This window comes from Phasianus colchicus, chromosome 3 (genome assembly GCF_987193195.1).
Source record: "Phasianus colchicus chromosome 3, bPhaCol1.hap1.1, whole genome shotgun sequence".
Classification (NCBI taxonomy): domain Eukaryota; kingdom Metazoa; phylum Chordata; class Aves; order Galliformes; family Phasianidae; genus Phasianus; species Phasianus colchicus.
In genome coordinates, this window is record NC_143438.1 from 32,269,581 (window position 1) to 32,290,472 (window position 20,892).

The 20,892-nt window shown below is 39.0% G+C and overlaps 1 protein-coding gene across 1 annotated transcript; it reads left to right on the forward strand.

Moving 5' to 3' along the window:
* Positions 1–289: 289 nt before the first annotated feature.
* SLC6A19 (solute carrier family 6 member 19) lies at positions 290–19,479 on the forward strand. The gene is made up of 12 exons (XM_031589448.2): positions 290–491; positions 6,878–7,018; positions 7,653–7,790; positions 9,536–9,717; positions 10,191–10,301; positions 11,044–11,156; positions 12,966–13,094; positions 14,249–14,405; positions 15,329–15,533; positions 16,187–16,346; positions 18,333–18,495; positions 19,270–19,479. Exons 1-12 carry the CDS (start codon positions 290–292, stop codon positions 19,477–19,479), a joined length of 1,911 nt encoding a protein of 636 aa, XP_031445308.2.
* The last annotated feature ends 1,413 nt before the right edge of the window (positions 19,480–20,892 follow it).

The window sequence follows — 20,892 nt, forward strand, 5'->3', positions numbered from 1 at the left end:
TCCTGAATTACATTAACTGAAATCAATGCCTTATACTAGATGAACAGACTGTTCCATAAAACCTTGGCAGATAAAGCATTAATAAGTGTTGGAGCTGACTTGGTCAATTGGATGATTTGCTGACGCTTCTTTTTACCACAGGTCTGCAGTTTCAAGTTTAGTGCCAAAGGTTCACTACATATAGCTGAAGACAGCAAATAGATGGTCTCTTTTTGTGCAGATTTCTAACTAGCTGCCTGTTTCACAAACTCCTTGCCGTGGGAGCTTTTTCAGGAAGGAAATTTAAAACATGGTGAAGTTACAGCTACCCAATCCTGGCCTGGAGGACAGGATACCTTCCCACACAGAACTTGAGGTCCTTGAGAAAGAAGAGGCAGACTCCAGACCTAAATGGGACAACAAGGCTCAGTACATGCTGACATGTGTAGGGTTTTGTGTTGGCTTAGGAAACGTGTGGCGGTTTCCATATCTCTGCCAGAGCCATGGAGGAGGTATGTCTTTAATCTATCTTAACTAATGCTGGGTATAAGCTAGGTTTAAATTCTGGGAAACAAATAGTGGAATACTTTGTTTAGAACAAGTCAGTTCCTACAGAGACAGTGATGGTCTTCTCTAGAAGACTGTCTGATGGAGAAGGTTGTTTCACAGGTTGTAAACTTCCAGTAAGTCACATTTGTGACAAGAGAAAAGGGACTGTTCTTATTTTGAGACATGATTGATGCAATCAGCCTTGTACTGTCATGTAAGCAGTATGTTTTCTCAGTTCAAAATTCTAATCATGATCCTAAATGATCTTTTCATAATAGGGTCTTCATTGGTTTTAGACCGATCTGTGAATTGGTTGTAGTGTCAGCGTGCAAATGATTTACGATATCAGCAGTAACAGCACAAAAGTAGTTGACTTTTTTTAAAAGTTTTTTTAAAGTTAGTGTTATTAAGTCATTCAAATTCTGAATATATATTGTTTACCATTTAATTTACTGTGACTTCTTAGGGTTCAAGTTAGGACTAAATGACCATATTGTAAAATGCCCTGATTTGCTGCTAGTTCTTAAAGATGACCTTAAGCTGGACCATTGCTTAAATATTATACGACAACATTCATATCACATTGTGTCTGCTTTCCCTCTCAAACAGTATTACGTGTGTAGATTTGTCTCAAACCTGATTTTTCTTTAGGGAAGCAATATGTAACTTATTTCAGATGAAAAGCTGAATACGGGCCAAATGTAGATATCTTGATCGAGAAACTCATGTTTGCATGTGTTCCCCATATCTACTGCTCTAGCAAATGATAGATTTTGGGCAACTCAACAGCAATTTGCATACTGAGTCAAGCTGTCAAGTTTGAAATGATGCATACAACTATACTTCAGCACCAGGAGCTTGCCATGCTCCAGACAGTTTTCTGAAAGTCTATTCTGCCTGCTATCAACTTGGCATCTGCATTGCACTCCGGGATATGAGTAAAGTGTTTGTTCTTTTGGAGTATTTAATCCTGAAGGAAAAAGGAGCAAGTGTGTTTTAAAGATCGTATTTTGAAGTAATTTTCATTAAGCATACATAGAGAGATGTTTAAGAATTGATCTTCCTAGGTGGAGTAGGGATCAAGGAGGGCTTTGTCAAGAGTTACTGATACAAACTCAGGGGCATCTGGCTACACATTATTCAGATGACTTGCTTGCAAGAATAAATGTTTTTATTACTAAGTTTTTTTTAAACATTGACTGGTGTTTAGGGCATACAGAGTAAGGTGAAGGTCATTTGCATCATTGCCAGCTCTTGTAACAAAAAGGTTACACGTTGGACAAGAAGAGTCATAGCCCTCATTCTGTGTGTGATAGAATTACTTATGCAGTTTTTTCCAAGTTAACCCAGACAAAACACAACGGTCCTTGCAGGTTGATTAGGAAGCAGGCTAATCCAGCACCTGAGATGGTTTTTACCATATTTCAGCACTTCATTGCTGAAATATGAGGAATATGAAAAATGAGGAGAAAGGAACACCTCAGCCTGTACCAAGATTTCTCCTTATGAGTTTAAATGTTTAAATAACAGTAGCACAGTCCCCTCAGGCACTCCCATTCCTGTTTCCCAGGGATAGCTCCCAAATGCAGTAAGAGCAGGACAAGAATCTGCTACCTGAAACAGAGACTGTTGGCTGTCACACATCGTGTTTGTTGGATTTTTTGTCAGAGGGTTGTGAAAAATTGCCTTTGTTGGAGGTACATAGGAAGACAATACTATATAGATAACTCTTATTTTCAAATGTTTGTGTTTAAATACAGAATTATTTGAGGGCTGCCTCTTCCTGCGCATAAAACTATGGTCACATTTTAACTACATCCAAACATAGAAAAAGAAACTGATGCTTACATAATTTGCTTTTGTTGCTGTAGATTATAAGTTTGTATTTATAAAAATGAAGTATTTACTACAGTAAAAAAAAAAAAAAAAAAAAAAAAAGTATAATAGAGCATATTCCATCTTTTTAAAAATAATTTGAGTCTTAAAATCTGTAAATACATCATTACCACCAGCAAACTAGACTTCAATACACACATGATGTAAAAGCTGCAATGTTTGCCCCAGTGCTTTCACTCGTGTAATGAGATCAAGACTTCCTCTCATTTGATTGCTATCTGACATTACACATAGCTTTTGTTTAATCGTTATTGAGCAACATGTCATTTAATCAACTGTTAAACATTTTTGTTTCATCCCTGATGAGTATTATAAAAAAGAGGATGTATATTTAATGTTTAATCCATCAATAAAAATAAGTCTCTAGATCTACAGCTTGCGTATGTCTCTAGTAAATGTTGCCACTTTTTTATCTCCATACACGACACACTGAATGAAGTGGTGACAATGACACCAGCAGTCAATACAGGGTAGCTTCCTCTCTGGGACCTGTATTCTAACTACTGCTGAGCATTCAGGATATGATAACATAAACATCTCAGTCTGAAATTTTATCTATATTCCCTTTTCTGTGAAGCCTTTTTTTTTTTTTTCAATTTTACATTAGAAAATCTTAGATTACACTTCTTATGAAAAAAATGCAATAGTTCTACAGATGCATAGATATGTGTTCTGTAATACAGTACTGAATCAGGATCAGAATGCAATATCTCAGCTGGAAAGTCTTCAGACTGGAAAGATTGCTCATTATTTATATACCTTTATAGTGTATTAATTACTATTATTGAGTAACTCTATGAAAGGTATACTTTTTCTTTCTGTGTATGCGCAAAGAAGGTCATGGAGTCCCTTTGCTCTCTCAAGAGCATGTCATGTTTAAAGACTTCTTTTACAACACATTAATAAAAGTACCTCTCCTATGTATCCTGAGGCCTCAGGAAATCCACTAGAAGTTGATGGAGCACTTGTGGCATGTCCTCTCACCGTAGAAGATGGCTAAATATTGAGAAACTTGGAGCAATACATCACACTGTCCACAGAGAGAGTTCTTTGTGTATGGATAGTGCTATTCCTGAATCTCATTACCTCGGAAAGTGAGGTTCAGTATCTATCCAGTCTACTAGAGCTGTGTGAGTGGAGGTACACTTTGCAGTTAAGATTTGCGAGAATGGCTCAGCCACGGAAAAAAATGGAGCCAAAGACAGAATATAAATCAGCCTGCTTCCTATTTGAAAGTGAAAAATTGTTTCATAAGGAAATGCTTCTAATTCTTTATAGAGGATGGCCTGATCTTCCCTCTTTTGCTAGCAGAGGTGATAATTACAAAAATATATACTGTTCTTCTTGATAAGTATGATAAGAAACAAGTGGCCATAGGTTAAAATGACTATAGAGGCTGTTTACTTCCTTATACAACAAGATCTTTGACCAGGGTGAGAATTTCTAAGTCCTTAAAAGATCTCACTGTTGCCTGATTAAGAACAAAGATGTGTCTCTCTTAGGAGTAAAGATTATTAGGAAGTTCATCTTAAGAGAACTATGTGATGGTCCATTCTTGCAAGTTGAGATTCAAAAGGTGAAAAGGAGTGCAAATGAGGAGTATTTGGATCAGGTAACTATATAGATACTCATGGTGGTCTACAGCCCCTCGCGAGGGGAATGGAGGAGCAGCACTGAGCTCTGCTCTCTGGCGACAGCAACAAGGCCCAAGGGAATGGGACAGAGATGTGTCAGGGGAGGGCCAGGGTGGGGATTAGGGAAAGGTTCTGCACCTGAGGGCAATGGGCATGGAATAGGCTGCCCAGGGTAGCTGGCACAGCCCCAAACTACAGGAACACAAGGAGTGCTTGGACAACACTTTCAGATTTGTGGATTAACTCCCGTTTTGTCCTGTGTGTAGCTAGGAGTTGATGATTGTCCTAGATGCCTTCCAGATCAGGGCATTCTGTGATTCTGTGATCCATTGCTGAGGAAGGTCGTCAGTAGAGAAAAATGAAACTGATGTATGGTAGAAGACTATCCAGCATCAAAAATGGAAACTAATAAGGCAAGATCAAGATGGAACAGGCATACAAACTCTTGGGATTTTGGTATAAAACTGAGAGAACACTCTGGAACTGAAATTGCTGGTATAAACACAGTCATCTTGTCCTTATCTTACCCTCAGAAGAGCTCTGGGACAGAGTGAGACATGAGGGCAAGTGAGAGCCAACCTGATGTGGGATAGGAGAATATGACATGACCAGCTTTTATCTCCATACATAGATAAATAACTTGATCTCCATGAAAGGGCAGAGGTTGTGTGTGGGGAGGTTGTCCCACTGACACTCCCATGCAGAGATGAAGTCAGCAGGGTGCATAAAGATGGATCACAATGCTGAGAGAACACTTACCACACACACTGCATAAGTCCTACTATCTGTGAAAGCAAGAATGAAACAGTTGGGAGAAGTTACTTACAGGAATAGGGTGGAGTATCAGTAGAGTACAAACTCTCCAGAGCCAAATCTGCAAGCACTGCATGCCTTATCAGATTAAGAGGGGCCCTTAAGTGCATATCAGATCACGTTCCAGCACAGCTAAGCAAGTCTATAAAGACAAAATGGGACAGCTAATTAACTCTTTTGCATTGTTAGCAGTGGTTCTGGGTAGCAGGAGTTCAGTTTCCCCAAGTCTAGGCTGGACCACCACCCTTCATTCCTTTCTGGTGTTAGAATTGTCCTGATCTTCCTCTAAAGTGAGAAAGTAACAGTCTGGGGCACCTCGATATAACTTGTAGCTGCAAGGCTCTTGATCTTGCAAGGACTACCTGGTCTCTGGAAAAGGGAAAAGAAGCTAAGACATGCAAAGTGCGGAAGAAAACAAATGGAATACTGTTCTCCTCATGATGATGCCTACATACTGCATCTACCAAATCAACAGTGACACAGAAGAAACTGAGAAAGAGTCAGTAGAGCTGGAAGTTTAGCAAACTTCATTACAAATATCAGTTCATTTTTTTCACTAACAAAAAACATGCCACAATTTAGTTACTCTCTTAGCTCTCTTTTGAGATCTTTTCAGTCTGTTAGTCTTGCTTTTACAGTGATGTCGAATGAGCTACAGTGATTTTGAATAGTTTTTAGGTTTTTTCAGTAAGAAGTTTTTGTGTTGCTAAATGAAATGCTCTAAAGAAGTCTGAGAAAATTGTGTCTGTGCAATTACTTTTTGAATCTAGATTCAACAAAAACATATTTTCTAATGCATCAGTGGTTAGTCATTCAACTTGAGGAGTGGCATGTACATTTTCGAAGTGCTCAGCATTCTGAATAGCATTTTATGCATTTAAATGTCAGTATCAACAGTGATTACCAAATCTTTAAAATGTAAATCAAAAATAGGTGAACAACTAGAATTGTTTGAATTCCATAAGAGTAGAAAGAAAAGGAGCATAGTTGGCTAATTTCACTGTAATAGTGACCACTTGAAACAGTAATGTTGATTTTAGCAGATTTCATTTAAGCCCATAGAAAATTTTAATACAGATTATTTCTAAAACTCTTGTGTGTATGCCATTATAAAGATATACAGTGAAGCAGTTGAACACATACTATACATCTTCCAAAAATATTCAATTGCCTTGGATTAAAAACTGTAGTTCCCATTCTTAAAATTTTCTCCATCACTTTCTATACATTTTTCATTGCATACATAAGGAAAAAGTCAAAAGGTACCCAAACATGAGCAGCTCATATGGCGTTCTGCATTTTTTTGTTCATGTTCTTGTATTATTTACCATCTGTGGTTAGGAAGCAGATGATAGTTTGTAATGACAATTAGCTATAACTCTACTAAGTCACAGTTTTCGAGCATTTGCCTCTGCACTTTGGTATCGTGTGGTGTTTTATGTTATCACCATATCTCTGGTGCACTTTATTAAGAAAAAAAATGAACAAGGATTAAACCCTGAGCTTCAGATCTCTCCTACTAAAACGTAACAGTTGTTTTACACAGTTTTCAGGAAGAGTTATTGGCCATTTTATGAAGACAATCTTACTGGGGCTGGCACCTTGCTCCATGCTCCTGCCTAATCATTCTTAGCTCATTCAACAACTACTTATAATTTGGATGATTCACAGTTATAAAACCATAACTTTTACAGAAAAAAAAAATGAAAGTCATTCCAGGAAAGTAATAGTCTTGCCTCCATTGCCAATCCAAAGGTGGCTCCTTCAGAGTTTAACCTCAGAAGTGAATAATTTAGGTGTATGTTTGCCACTTGGGAAGAATAGAATTCCTACCTAAAACCACACACATAATTAGGTTCCTGCTTGCACATTATTCAAAGGCACTGCAGATAAATCAGAGAAAGGTTTCCACAACTCACTGTGCTCGAAAACCCAGAAGAACTGAAGTTCATGCTTTATTGTTGCATGTCAGTGACAGGAAGCTTTTTTTCCCTTGTCCATTACAGGAGCCTTCATGATCCCTTTCCTGATTTTGTTGATTCTGGAGGGTATCCCCCTGCTTCATCTCGAGTTTGCCATTGGTCAAAGGCTCAGGAAAGGCAGTGTGGGAGTCTGGAGTTCCATTCACCCTACCCTGAAAGGTGTTGGTAAGTCTGATGAGGATAAAAAGCCACATAATAAAGCACTAGAACTAAGAACAAAGCTTCAGACTTTTCTTTTGGTGTGCCATATTCTGGTTGAACCAGATGGTCTCCAGAGGAACTTTCCAACCTGGGCCATGACACTCTGTGATTCTGTGATCACACACTTGAAAGGGATAGAGACAGTTAAGATCACTGATGCAACAACTGTGTCTGTTAATCAATTACAAAAAATATTGCATGTGGAATTTTTCAAAATTCTTCAGAACTTAATTGCTCTCAGGACCTAATCATTAGCATTTACTCTCTCACAGAGAAGTCACCACAGGTTACTTGGGAGCAAGTGGAGAAGGAGAGATACTAACTTGATTCCTACAGCTTTTCACAGACTGTGCCTCCTGGCAGCCAAACATCCCATAAAAATAAGATTAGTCACACACCTCTGCCTACCTCTGTGGTGAAATTCTGGAGGAAAAAGACAATCTGGGTCACATTTAGGAAAAATTCAGTTGATCTGTACATATACTTAGCTTCTCAGATTTCCTAGGTATCAGAAGGCAAAACTGTGAATAGGAACTGTCCTCACTGGTGGGAGTTAAGCTGCCCATAAACTTGGCTCCTAACTTCTGTTATTTTTCAGGCATAGCAGCAATGTGTGTATCTTTCCTGGTGAGTTTATATTACAATACTATCATTGCCTGGGTAATGTGGTATTTCTTCAACTCCTTCCAAGAGCCCCTGCCTTGGAGTACCTGTCCTCTCACTAACAACAGAACAGGTATGTTCTATGAAATGTTGCATTTTGTTTCATAGCATTTATTTGTTTGTAGCAACTAGAATAAATAGGGCTTTTTCTGTAAGACAACAGTAAGACAGGGCAATAATGTCAGGAATATTAGACTATTTTAATATTTGTGTTCTGTAAAAATGCACACTATTTAAAGATCAATACTTAATCTTTAAGGCCAGCATGGATGCTTTATATGAGACTTTGAAGCTGAAGTCACTGGAAAGATTTTGACAGACGTATTTACATTCAGAATATTTGCAAAGTGCAAGTTTAGCATAAGCATTAACATTTTTCAGATTTAAACATGGTCCTTCGTAACTAACATCTGCCAGCCTGATTGAAACTCTGCTGAATAGTATTTCCATGTTTCTTTCAGCAGTTATCAGTGCTAATATTAAGTCGCAGAAATACTGTGAAATGGCAAAGTAACTTCATTAATAATTTAGATTTACAAAAAAAAAAAAAAAAAAAAAGCTAATTATATTTTGAAACTTCAATCTGTAACCAGGAGTTAAATGGATAATTTGTTTTCCATACTGATTTAAAATGGTGCTAAGAGTTTCAAAGCAATCTGGAAGTTATGAGTCAGTGATACTATAGTCAGCTTTGAGCTTCTCACCTAAACAGAAATGTAAATCATTGATAAAAATGTGAGAGGAAATATAAAAGGTTTTGTCTATACCAGTGAGAGATGCCAGACAGCACCTTTCATGTACACAATGCAAAAATCAATATCAGTCCCTGTTTCTGCTCTTCCATTTCTTCACCAAAAACCCTTTGATAGCACACTGAAAAGAAAAAGAAATGAAGAAGAAAACATACGCACGATCTTCATTAAATATCATTATATCTTGGTATGAGAGCAACTTTGTTGTTCACAACCAGCCCTGCACAAGATTGCATGGAGCAATGGAGCAGGTTGTTGCCATGGATCAGCGAGCAGCTCTTTAGGGCTGCACTCCCCTCCTCCAGCATCATGCAAGGGCAGGGCAAGGCAGAGTATTGCACGGCTCAGCGTCTTGCAGGCAACTGGAAGTCCAGCTTAGAATCATAGGATCATAGAATATCCCAAGTTGAAAGGGATGCATAAGGATCATGGAATTCAACTCCTGGACTCCAACGAGCTGACAAGTCCTTAAATGATGCAGAAAGATGAAGTATTGCTGACTGGTGGGAGGGGAAGAGCCCTCAGGCTGCAGGAGGTTGTAGGCAGTAAAGCCCAGGCTTTACCAGGCAAGACACAGCAGGGTGTACATTGAAAGCTCAAAGCAGTTCTTTGGTTTGTTTTTTTCTGGTTGGTTTTGGTGTTCTTTTAGATGAAGTGTGAAAAGTGCACACACAATCATTATAAAGGCCCTCCTAGCTACTTTTCTTCTATATAAAAAAAATAATCCATTCAGTATAGATGCATGTATGCTCAGAAGTCCCCTACATATTTTCCTTGGCACAAGGGGATTCTAACTGTATTTGTAAGAAGAAAGAAAAAGCATATAGAAGGAAGAATCTTTGAAAGAGCTTCAAAGAATGGTTGAATTAGCCATGGATCAATCCTCTTACTTTAACTAACAGAAATAACAAGGACAACTGTATCCCTGGTAAATAATACTCTTTTTGAAAATGCTGTTCAGCAATGAAATCTTCCAACAACAAATTAGTTGACTTTACATAGTATAATTTTGAACACTGGTGTTTATTGTTTAACCTGCAGAATGACCGTAATGTTGTGGTTACAGATTACATAGAAGAATGTGCCAAGAGCAGTCCCGTGGATTATTTCTGGTACAGAGAAACATTAAACACCTCCACTTCTATTGAAGATTCAGGCACTATACAGTGGTGGCTTCTGTTATGCTTAACATGTGCATGGGGCATACTGTATGTGTGCACAATCAGAGGCATTGAAACAACAGGAAAGGTACTCCATTTTGTTTTATGTGAAACAGATGACTTTCATTATGCTGTCGTGAGACCTTATTCACACGGATCTAAACATAGTGTAGAAACTGCCTGTTTCTTGAATGAATGCATGTCTAAAACTTCAGGTGTCATCATAGGGTGTGTTTTTTGAAGGAGGAAACTGAATGAGATGGAAATTGATCTGATTTAACCTGATTTTATTGATGTGGACATCGGCTTGAGCAGTTCAGCTTTCTTGTCCGTAGAGACTCTAGAATAACAGTCTTTAGGTATCACCACCTTAATGTTAATGTTAGCAGGATTGAGGCACTTGCCTTTTGCTGACCGTTTTCTTCAGAACATATCTGTACAACTTTACTTGGGTGTGTGCCAGTCCTTGACATCATCTGTGCAAGTAAATATTATTCTGAGACGCCCTCAGATAAGTGTTTCATTCTATCTAAGTGTTTTATTTACATACTCCTTGTGCAGGCCGTGTATATAACATCGACTCTTCCATACCTTGTGCTTACCATTTTTCTAATCCGTGGCTTGACACTGAAAGGATCAGTCAATGGAATTGTGTTTCTCTTCACTCCAAACGTAAGTCACTGCTTAGTCCATGCCTTATCGAAACACGATGGAGTTCTCTCTGTAATTAATAACTGAGAGAAAATGAATCCCCTCTGGTCGTGCCTTTCTGGCTGACCCTCAGGCATCTTAAAAAGCTTTGATTCTGAGAGGTGAATCTTTCTTTGCATCAGATGTAAAACACACACAGACACATGTATATCTCTCCCTATCTCCTCCATCAAAACCTGTTACAAGAAATGGAAAGATCATTGCAGAGAGATGTAAGGGAGCTGTTTGAAGAGAGCTTGCTTTCTTTTCCAGGGATGCCTTGTATTCTAGCTAAGGGTGAGTCTAGACTGAAAGCACAAATCACATTGCTGGGAGGAAAACCATCTAATTGGATAGCTGTACAAAAGACCTACTAGGATGGTTTAACTGTGCAACAGATTTTAAACAAAATTTAAAAGGATTTTCATTTTCCGTGAGCAGACCTCTGAGTGGTCACTAATGACTTTTCTGGAAATGGGCATGGCAGCTGTCAGCTACTTACTAGAAAGTAAATTGTTTATCAGTTTTCAAAATACTTGTAGAAAGCCTGCAGATAGGCTTGCATTTGAGAAAACAAACAAACAAAAAAGTTTGACAAAAGAACAGACAATTTTTACACACTTCAAAAATTTAAGTACTGCATGTCTGACATTCTTGTTGTTTTAAATTCCTCATATTCAGCCTAACTAGAAATGTTACATAGACTGTATGTCTGATGCCCCAGGTTACTGAGCTGGCTAACCCAGTGACGTGGCTGGATGCGGGTGCGCAGGTGTTTTACTCTTTCTCCCTGGCCTTTGGAGGCCTCATTTCATTCTCCAGTTACAACCCTGTTCAGTAAGTATTCAGGCAAAAGCCATTTTTTACATGAATATTTAATTCTTTCAAAAGAAGCCTATCCATTTCTGCCCTCCTATTACACAGTAATTATGAGACTGGGACACCATCCTGTCTGCCAGGTAAGGCACAACTTGTCCTGCTGATCCTGCTCTCAGGAGCCAAAGATTCCAGGTCCAAGGGCTGCCTGACTTCCTACAGAACAACAGTGTGGATCATGCTAGAAAGCAGGGAGTGGCTACCTGCCACAAGCCGGGAGCATGGCTTTGCTATTCCTCTTCACACAGCTGGAGCCAGCTACTGTTACATGCATTTCAAAGCAGTTCACAGACCACAGCTGTAATCTTTTGTTTAGGGATTAGAAGATGTATTTAGGAATTTTAAAATTCAGATTCAGTTGCTTCCTTTACACATGAGATGGGGCCAAGAAAGAGATGGAGTACAAACACTCTTCACCCGGGGACTAACGCAACCAGCAAATTATGATGCAGTGCTTCATTCTGCCTCCTAAAATATTGGAGCAGCCATTAATGTTTCTTAGTGCCTGTCATCCCTCCATCATTGTCTTTCTGAAAGGCAAACTGTGTGGCATTCTCTGAGCCCAACATTAGTGACAAATACCTCCAAATTAAGTTTTAAATACTCACCATACCACAGTTTAGTGGAAGCTTTTGTTTGCTTTTTACTCTTGGCTGACCCAAATCTTTCACCTTGCAGCAGAATACTCTACCTGCTTCCTATAATAATGTGTGCATGCATACATGCATGTGAGGCACAAATGCAACTGGTTTGCTCGCATTTGTGTCGAGGAGGAGCCTGAACATCTCACCTCTGAAAGAAAGAAATATGTTATATAAGCCTGTCTCACAATACAGTGAAAAAAATGACGGCAGAAATGACAAAGAACTTCAATCCAATGCCCTCAACCCCTTACAGACCTTCTTGCATTGCTATGAATCAGGAAAGATCACAAGTCTTTGCTGGCTTTCCTCACCTCTCGAAGGTGATCATAAAATTAAATATGACAACATCAGATTAATCCCAATAGCCCTGCCTTGTCCAAGAGAAATACAATTACTAGAGTTTTACAGCCTTCTAATAAAACCATTAACTAATTTCATATTGATTCTTTACCTACCCTCTCAGATGAAAGTCTATTCCTAGCTATGCAGATTTTCCATCTCAGCACAGACAAGAGGAGAAATGTCTGTAGCAGAAAAGTCTCTACAAGGCAATTTAGCTTTCTCAGCAGAATAAATTACCTCTCCCACTTTCTCAGCCTACCATTCCCATAGTATTTCCAAAGTTTGGAGACATTTTGAGCCATCTTGCATCCAACAGTCAAACAAAGCTCTTCTGAAATACTGTTGGCTACTATATCTTCACCATACCACAGTTTAGTGGAAGCTTTTTCCTCTTGGCTGATTTCAAACCCAAATCTTTCACCTTGCAGCAGAATACTCTACCTGCATCCTACAATATGTGCATGTATACATGCAAGGCACAAAGATGAGAAGACATACATTTTTGCTACTCCTGTTCCACTTAGAAAAAAACAGAAGCAATTATTCCTTATGCATAGGGTTATTTGGGGGGGGGGGGGGGGGAGAAAAAAGAAAAGCAGAGCTATTAGTTTGCTTAAGGCACTGAGTTTGAATTCACTAAATCTATCTTTAGCAGCTGCACTAAAGTAACCTTAGAGCCCACACTGATGTACATAAGCATCTGTAAGCTACTTTTTTTGTTCGTCTTGGTAACCACTTTTGGTGATGTGTTTGAAATCCATTGTCTCTTCTCTCTGAATTGCAGCAATAACTGTGAGAAAGACGCTGTGATTATCTCCGTGATCAATGGTTTCACATCCATCTATGCAGCGACTGTCATATACTCCATCATTGGATTCAGAGCCACAGAAAGATACGATGACTGTTTCGACAAGTAAGTTATTGAAAAAGAGAATATCCAGATGTTTGTTCAGCTGAGGCACTTCTCTTAGCCTGACAATAACGCCTCCACCATTTCTGAATAATTACAGCTCACAAACACGTGCTTTTGGACCACCCACTACTCCAAAAAAAAAAAACACAAAAGAACTTCACAGGGAGTGATAATTGTATGAGCTACTTTATTTCCTACATAGATGTTGTATAAGCAACCACATTTTACATTATTCCTTGGTGTTTCCAAAAGTAACAGGGAGGGACATTCTGTATTTGAATGCTGGTGGCATTTTTCCCTGAAACACTTGAGATATAACTGCAGTTAATGTGAATATCTGCCAACATCAAGGCATATTCAGTTCATGACATATTTTTTTCATCAGAACATACTATAATACCTATACTTTTAGAGTGAAATGAAATAATGCTGAGAAATGGCCACATCTGGACTACAGTGTAGGCACTTAATTACTGCTAGTGACTCTGCATGCTACACAATTACCCAGAGCTAGAGTAACTAATCTTCCCATTTTACTTCATTTAATCTTTATCAAACACAGAAAAATAGTGTAGCAACTTTACTAAAAATTGCAGAATTCAGAATTATCACTGCCAGCTGAGCAAATGCATGGCATAGATGCAATATAACCTTAGTCAGCTCCACATTTACTCTGCTTGTTACAGAGGTACCTAATTTCAGTGGAGAAACTCAGACTCCTTTCTCACATGGGCTGCCAGGTCTCACAGGTTCCAGTTAGTTCCTCCATACCCAGCTGGGAAAGTTCATGATGTGCATCTGCAAGCACCCGACACAACCCCAATAGCCTCCTGGGCTAAACAGCTAAGCACGTCCATTTGCAGTGCAAAGAGGAATACCCAGCTATTGTAGGGTGCCTCAAAGTGTCTGATCCCTTCAGCTGTGATCTGGGTCCTGAAAGACATCACTGGGCTCACATGGGAAAAAGAAAGAATTTCACTTGTGTGAAACCATGGACTTCCCAATTTCCTAATCTGATCCTGAGCGGCAAAAGCTTGGATTCCTTGAACCGTCTTTATGAAAGACATTGTGCTATTAATAACTTAAGGATGAAAATGAATTCTGAGGGTGTTACAAATAAGCAATTTCAAAATACCTGTATCTCACTTTTACAGAAATATTCTTACCTTGATGAATGCATTTGATTTGCCAGAGGGCAATGTAACCCAAGATAACTTTGAGCAAATGCAGCAGCTGTGCAACATGACCGATCCTGTCACTTTTGCAAGCCTTAATTTTGAAACCTGTGATCTGAAAAGTTTATTAAGTGAGGTAAGTTTTACACCATATCTCATACCAATACCATTTGTATTGCAAAAACTGTAGCAACGTTTTTACTTTTAATCAATTAGCATTTTTCATTATGAGTGTGGGTGAGTTTTTTGGCATTGTTTTTTTTTTTCGTTAATTATATTTCTACTGACTGTGGTTTCCTTGGAATGCTCTTGGGCTAAAAGTTTACTTCAGTTTATTCCAAAGAATATTGTTTTGCTTTTAAAGAGAAAGGCATTTTAAAAGCAGTTCAAATCCTCTGAAAAGTCCTTTCAAATATGGCCTGGTGTAGCTGCCTGCTGCTGTTTTGACATTTGTATACAGCTACCTGGCTGCAGCCGTGGTGGCAGTTTCTGGCACATGTGATGTACAAACAGCTTTCCCACTGGTCATAAAAGCTTCTTTTGGCTTCTATCGTCCTTTGATGAACAGTTCATTATTGCTACCACTTTCCACCACAGTCTTACTTCGTGGTAGTGCTTTATGGATGGCAGAACTATGCTAGGATAAACAGGTAATCAAGGCTAAATTGGAATTATAGAATCATAGAATGGTTTGGGCTGAAAGAGACCTCAAAGCCCACCCAGTTCAACCCCTGCCATGGGCAGGGCTGCCCCCCGCCAGCTCAGCTGCCCAGGGCCCCATCCAACCTGGCTTTGAGTGCCTCCAGGGATGGGGCACCACAGCTTTTTTGCACTGGAAATGGAATCATACAGCTTTTTGTTTTCCAGTTCCATGAAATAGGATTTGTATTATAATTACAGTGAATACATTGCTGCACTTGGAGGTCTTTGTGAAAAAAAGAAAGTATAATTATTGTTGCATGCTGTAGCATAAACAAACTCCAGTGAATACAGATGTTAATTTAAAGGCTGTGTGATGTTAATGAAATTAATTTTTGGAGTTTCTGAAATCTTACACAGGGAGTTGAAGGAACCGGCTTAGCCTTTATTGTCTTCACTGAAGCTATCACCAAGATGCCTATCTCACCTCTGTGGTCCATTCTCTTCTTCATCATGCTCTTCTGCCTGGGCTTGTCATCTATGTTTGGAAATATAGAAGGTGTGCTTGTACCTTTACAAGATCTTAAAATTGTACCCCCTAAATGGCCTAAGGAACTCATTACAGGTAAGTGCTTTATCAGAGACAAGTGATCTCCACCCCCCTCAATTAACAACTGATATGCTAAAAAATGCAGTGTTACCCAAACAGAATTATGGGCAAGTTTCTCCTAAAATTGATAAACAATTTGTGGTGTATGTATATATATATATATATATATATATATATATATATAAAGATACACATATATATACACAGAAAAGTTTCAGTGAGGCTTTATTCAGGCTAGAATTGAGTACTAACCAAAAATGGAAACAAAGAGCCTTCCCTGTAGTCCTTGAATCATAAAGCCTATAGCAGTGCTATGTGAGGAATCTTCTGGAATGGAAGATATTATGAGCTTGTGCACTTTGTGTTGGATACCCAGAAAATGCCCTGCTTCTGCTCAAGGGGATGTGCCTCAATTCTCTACCAGACTTGTTCTCAGTTGCCTAGCAGGCACTTTTCCTCTGGAAGCCTTCCAGAAAGTGAAGCCTTCCACAGCAGCAGTGGCTGCCCTACTCACCTGGACATGGCCACAATGTTCTGATACAAGCAACTCCTCAGCATGCACAAGGAACCCAGAAGTCCACTCACTTTCACTAGTTTTTGGTTGATTCTTTGGTTACTTTTGGTTTTGTGTCTAAATGTACTGCTGTTTTGCATTCTGTTTTTCACAGGTATCATCTGCGCAGGGTCTTACTTGATAGCTTTCATTTTTGTCCTGAGGTCCGGCAATTACTGGCTTGCTCTGTTCGACAGTTTTGCTGGCTCCATTCCTTTGCTAATAATTGCCTTCTGTGAGATGTTTTCAGTTGTCTACATTTATGGAATAGACAGGTATGAAACACAAATTAAACATCACTAGACAGTAGTGTTTATATTGAGTAGTTGTATAACTGCAGTCCTGCTGTAACACAGTGCACATCATTTCTGTTATAGAAGACACTAGAATTATGCAACTGTAGTTTAGGGTGGCTTATATGATTTAGGTTTCTAAAAAAATTCTCAGCAAGAAGAAATGATGCTTTGTTAGGGATCTGGTGGGGATTTTTGTTTGTATATGAAAGATTTAAACTCTTTCCATTAATGCACTGTGACAGATAATCCTCTGTAACAACCAGCTAAAATAAATACATTCCTAAAATGCTAGAAGAGAATATCAAGCATTACCAAGTGCCCCAGAGTGCATAAATGCCACTGTAACTCATTAATGTTGTAAATATGGCAACACTTACAGCAAACCTTCATCAGAAGAACTGCATAAAATATTTCATTAGCAGAAGCAAAGCACAAGCACACTGGCACTGAGCTTAAAGCTTAAAACACAGGTATATTCTAGGATTGTTTAAAGCAAATGCCAGATGTTACTGCCCAAAGCAGGCATCCCCATGCAGATCATAGATACTGCTTTACAACAGGATTCAAATCCAAGGCTACCGGGATATGTTCCTGTTAGACTCAAGACCTTATCAATTCCAGCAGCAAGTAATTATCCTAGCAACTTTTTAGAGACTTAGAAAGTTCAATTGCTCCATCTGCCCATTCATAATTAATACATAAGAAATAAATACATAAAAAAAGTGTGAGGCCTTCAATTACTCATAGGTTTTGCTCAAATCTGTATCAGCCCAAGCTGTGCTGCTCCTAGTGATGGGCAAAGGACCTCTGGCCCCTGTTCCCACACTGAGACTTTAATGCTGCATGAGGAGGTGAGAGTCTGCTTAGATAAATTAGCTCCCTGTCTCAGCTCCTCATCATCATGTCCCACACACACTGGTGGGCTTTCTGGCCTCCAAAGCCCTGGGTCTCCCACAAGTTGTGGTCGTGCCTTGGCATCAGCTGTGCAGAATGCTCCATCTGCATCCCTCAGAGCTGGCAGGCAAGACAGAGCGCTCTTCACAGGGGGACAGAGGGCATTCATTCAGGGAAAGGAAGAAAGTGAATCCAAATCTGGATCTGAAAATTCTGTTCAGGAATGCTGGTTAGATCCAAACAAAAACGCAAGCTTCTTTAGCTTTGTTGGCTAATTTGGCTTTCTTGTGTGGCTGCAGGGGACCATGTGTGCCTAGCTAGGGAAGGTAAAGGAATAATAGAGGCCTCAAACTGCCAAACTAGTTTTTATTTAATAGTGTGTGCACATAGCACTGCCTTACATGTGGGGGTCATAAACAGGGTTCAGGATTGTGCTGACAACATCACCTGCAATACAGGGATGGACTCTTCTTCTAAGGACATATTTGCTCCATTTTCTACTGTATGCTCTATGCTTAACCTGACTGACATATTTCTAGGTGCCCTTAATGAGCAAGTATAAAGTTAAATACCACTAAAACCAGGAAAACCGATACAAATCCAAATTAAGCAAGCATTATCCATAGAATGTAATTTTAAAAATTATTCCAACTTGCTTCTTTGGTGTACTGTGTCTTTCCTTTTAATCAGTGCAGCTCTGAGATGCTTAGTAAAAAAAAAAAAAACAACCCTGAAACAACTACCTGAAACTCCACCTACACTAACTCTCTTGTTCTGAAACTATTTCATATATGCTTCACAGAACTCTTGAAGAAAGTACCTTTCCGAAAATAATTTTCCTACCTTACTTTCGGGAAGTATGAATTAGAAACGTATAATTACAGTAATCTTTGCCTAAATTCAGACTGTGTGGGTCTATCTTCAGGTGTCAGTGTGTCAGTCCTCCACTCACATGGACATCAGCAAAGTATGGGGAAGCATGGTTGAGTGTCACTTGAACTCTCCTGCTTCTGGGCCTGCTTTTGATCCTTTCCCATTTTATTGTCCTGAAGTTCCTGTTTTTGCTCCTAGGTTTAACAAGGATATTGAGTTCATGATTGGACACAAGCCCAATATATTCTGGCAGGTAACCTGGAGAGTTATCAGTCCTCTCATTATGTTAGTTATCTTCTTATTTTATTTCGTGGTGAAAGTCAATGAAGAACTGCTCTACAGTGTTTGGAACCCTAAATATGTAAGTATAAAAAACCAAAATATTTATTTAGAATTACTTGACATCTCTTTCTTCAATGTAAGAGTCATAGTCAGATATATTCATCCTCCATCTCAAATAAGTTTCAGATTAGAAAAAAAAAAAAAAAAGTTAAAAATACAAAAAGTGATAATAAAAGAGTAGCACTTCAAAAAATGGGCCCTAAATTCAGCTTTAATGAAGTGGACAAAACCCTCAACCATTAATCCAATTTTGAGTGGGGCCTCAAAAGGACCACTTCAACAGATGTCTGTTTCATGGTAGGGAGTATAAAGGAGCTGAAAACATCATGAATTTTCTATGTTGGCAAAAGACCATGTCTGTGAAAGCATTTTGGTATTGCTTACTTTGTGCATGTAGAAGCACAGAACGGCAACGGTGCTGGTTACTCATCACTGACAGAAGAAATTAATATTCTCCTAACCACATTTCTTCTTTCCTCTTCTAAATATACTTGCATCATTTAAATTATAGCACTAAATCACCTACTCTTCCTTTCTTCCTCTTGAAGAACAATAAGCTGTATGTGGTACCAGGACAACAGAATAAAAACAAAGATGAGGGGTCCATCATTTTCCACAGGACTTCATCTCTTCTCCAGCTTTATGAAATTGGAAACTGCTCTTTAATCAGCATATCCTGTGCCCTTTTGGCTAACTGCTGCTGCAGTTCTGTTTCTCTTTGTTAAAAAACTGAATGCATACATTTTCATGTATTTGCTCCTCTCACTTCGTATAACTTATTTCATTCTTTCAGGAAGAATTCCCAAAACCACAGAAGATTGGATATCCTGGCTGGGTCTATGCTATTATTGTAATCATCGCTGGTGTGCCTAGTTTGATCATCCCTGCCTTTGCCATCTACAAAGCCATCAGAAATTGCTGTCAGAAGAGAAGTGATCATACAGGCCTTATAAGCTCAATATCTGAGACGTCTGTTAATGGCAACTTAAAGAATTCAGCATAAAAGCATGTAAAAATGTGGAAGAATGCCTTGCTAAGAAAGCCAAAAGATTTTCTTCAAAGAATTCAGAATCAAATTTATTGCCATAAAAGGATAACCATGTGTTGTTTCTAAGTAAGCATTTGCTTACTTAGGAATGCAGTGTACAGTGAAGAAGTAATAGCTTGGATCCTGGGAGCCACATTTGCAAAACAGGCCAAATAATTTCTCCTGCTTCTGGTTTTGAAGCCAGTTTGTTTGAAACTGGCTTGGAGGACTCTGTCTGGGGATGCACTGTGCTTGGCAAGCCTTAAGTGACTCTTCCCTATCCAAACATTCTGGTTGGGTGATCAATCTGGAGGGTAATTTATACTGACTTCTATTGCACGTTAAATTGTTTTTACTTTACATGCCACTGTGTTGCACAAAGCCACCAATATTATATCTCATTCAGAAGTTAAAAATATTTAATAAAAATGTTTCTAAGAACTAGACAGATTGATTCATGTATAATTCTGGATATTTTATTATTCTCCTGTCCAAGTTCCTAGCAGCCTCAAGTAGCACCACAGGAGGTTTATATTGGACATTAGGAAGAATCTCTTCCCAGAGAGAGAGAGAGATCAGTCATTGGACAGGGCTGCCCAGGGAGGTGATGAAGTCCCTGCCCCTGAAGGTATTTAAAAGACATGTGGACATGACACTAAGGGACGAGGTTTAGTGATGGGACTCAGTAGGTCAGGCTTTTGGTTGTACTTGGTTATCTTGAAGGTCTCTTCCAAACTAGATGACTGTATGATTCTCTGGTTCTATGATATCTACTCTGGAGGTTATTTTTAGACTATATCTACACCAAATAAGACAGTGAAGTACCAGGCAATATATTTATTTGCATTTCAACTTTAAAAAAAATATTCTTTGAATATTAAAAAATATGAATATTTCTGAACAATAATAATCTGAATAATAATAACTGAAAGATAACTACAGCAAGAGCGGGGTTGGTCCCTTCTCACTGGTGACAGGATGAGGAATGGCCTCAAGTTGTGCCAGGGTAAGTTTAGGTTGGATATCGGGAAAAACTTCTTTACAGAAAGGGTTGTTAAGTACTGGAAGGGGCTCCCCGGGGAGGTGGTTGAGTCACCATCCCTGGAGTGCCTAAAAACTGTTTGGATGTGGTGCTCAGGGACATGGTTTAGTGGAGGGTTGTTAGAGTTAGGGTAGTACGGTTAGGTTGTGGTTGGACTTGATGATCTTTAAGGTCTTTTCCAACCTGAACAATTCTATGATTCTGTGAATATATTTAAAATCTTTCAAGTTGCTATTCTGTAATAGGAAAGGCAATCTTTGTCAGATTTTCCTACTGAGAATGGACAAAGCTGAGTCTGAAGCAGCTGCAGGGGGTAGGGATGGAGGTGCTGCCAGACTCTCTGGTTT

Excerpts from the sequence above, each read along its gene's own strand:
- SLC6A19 (XM_031589448.2), top strand. The coding sequence starts at position 290 with ATGGTGAAGTTACAGCTACCCAATCCTGGCCTGGAGGACAGGATACCT. Across the intron at positions 7,019-7,652 it reads CCCTACCCTGAAAGGTGTTG|GCATAGCAGCAATGTGTGTA; the intron begins GTAAGTCTGATG and ends GTTATTTTTCAG. Across the intron at positions 14,406-15,328 it reads TGAAAAGTTTATTAAGTGAG|GGAGTTGAAGGAACCGGCTT; the intron begins GTAAGTTTTACA and ends AATCTTACACAG.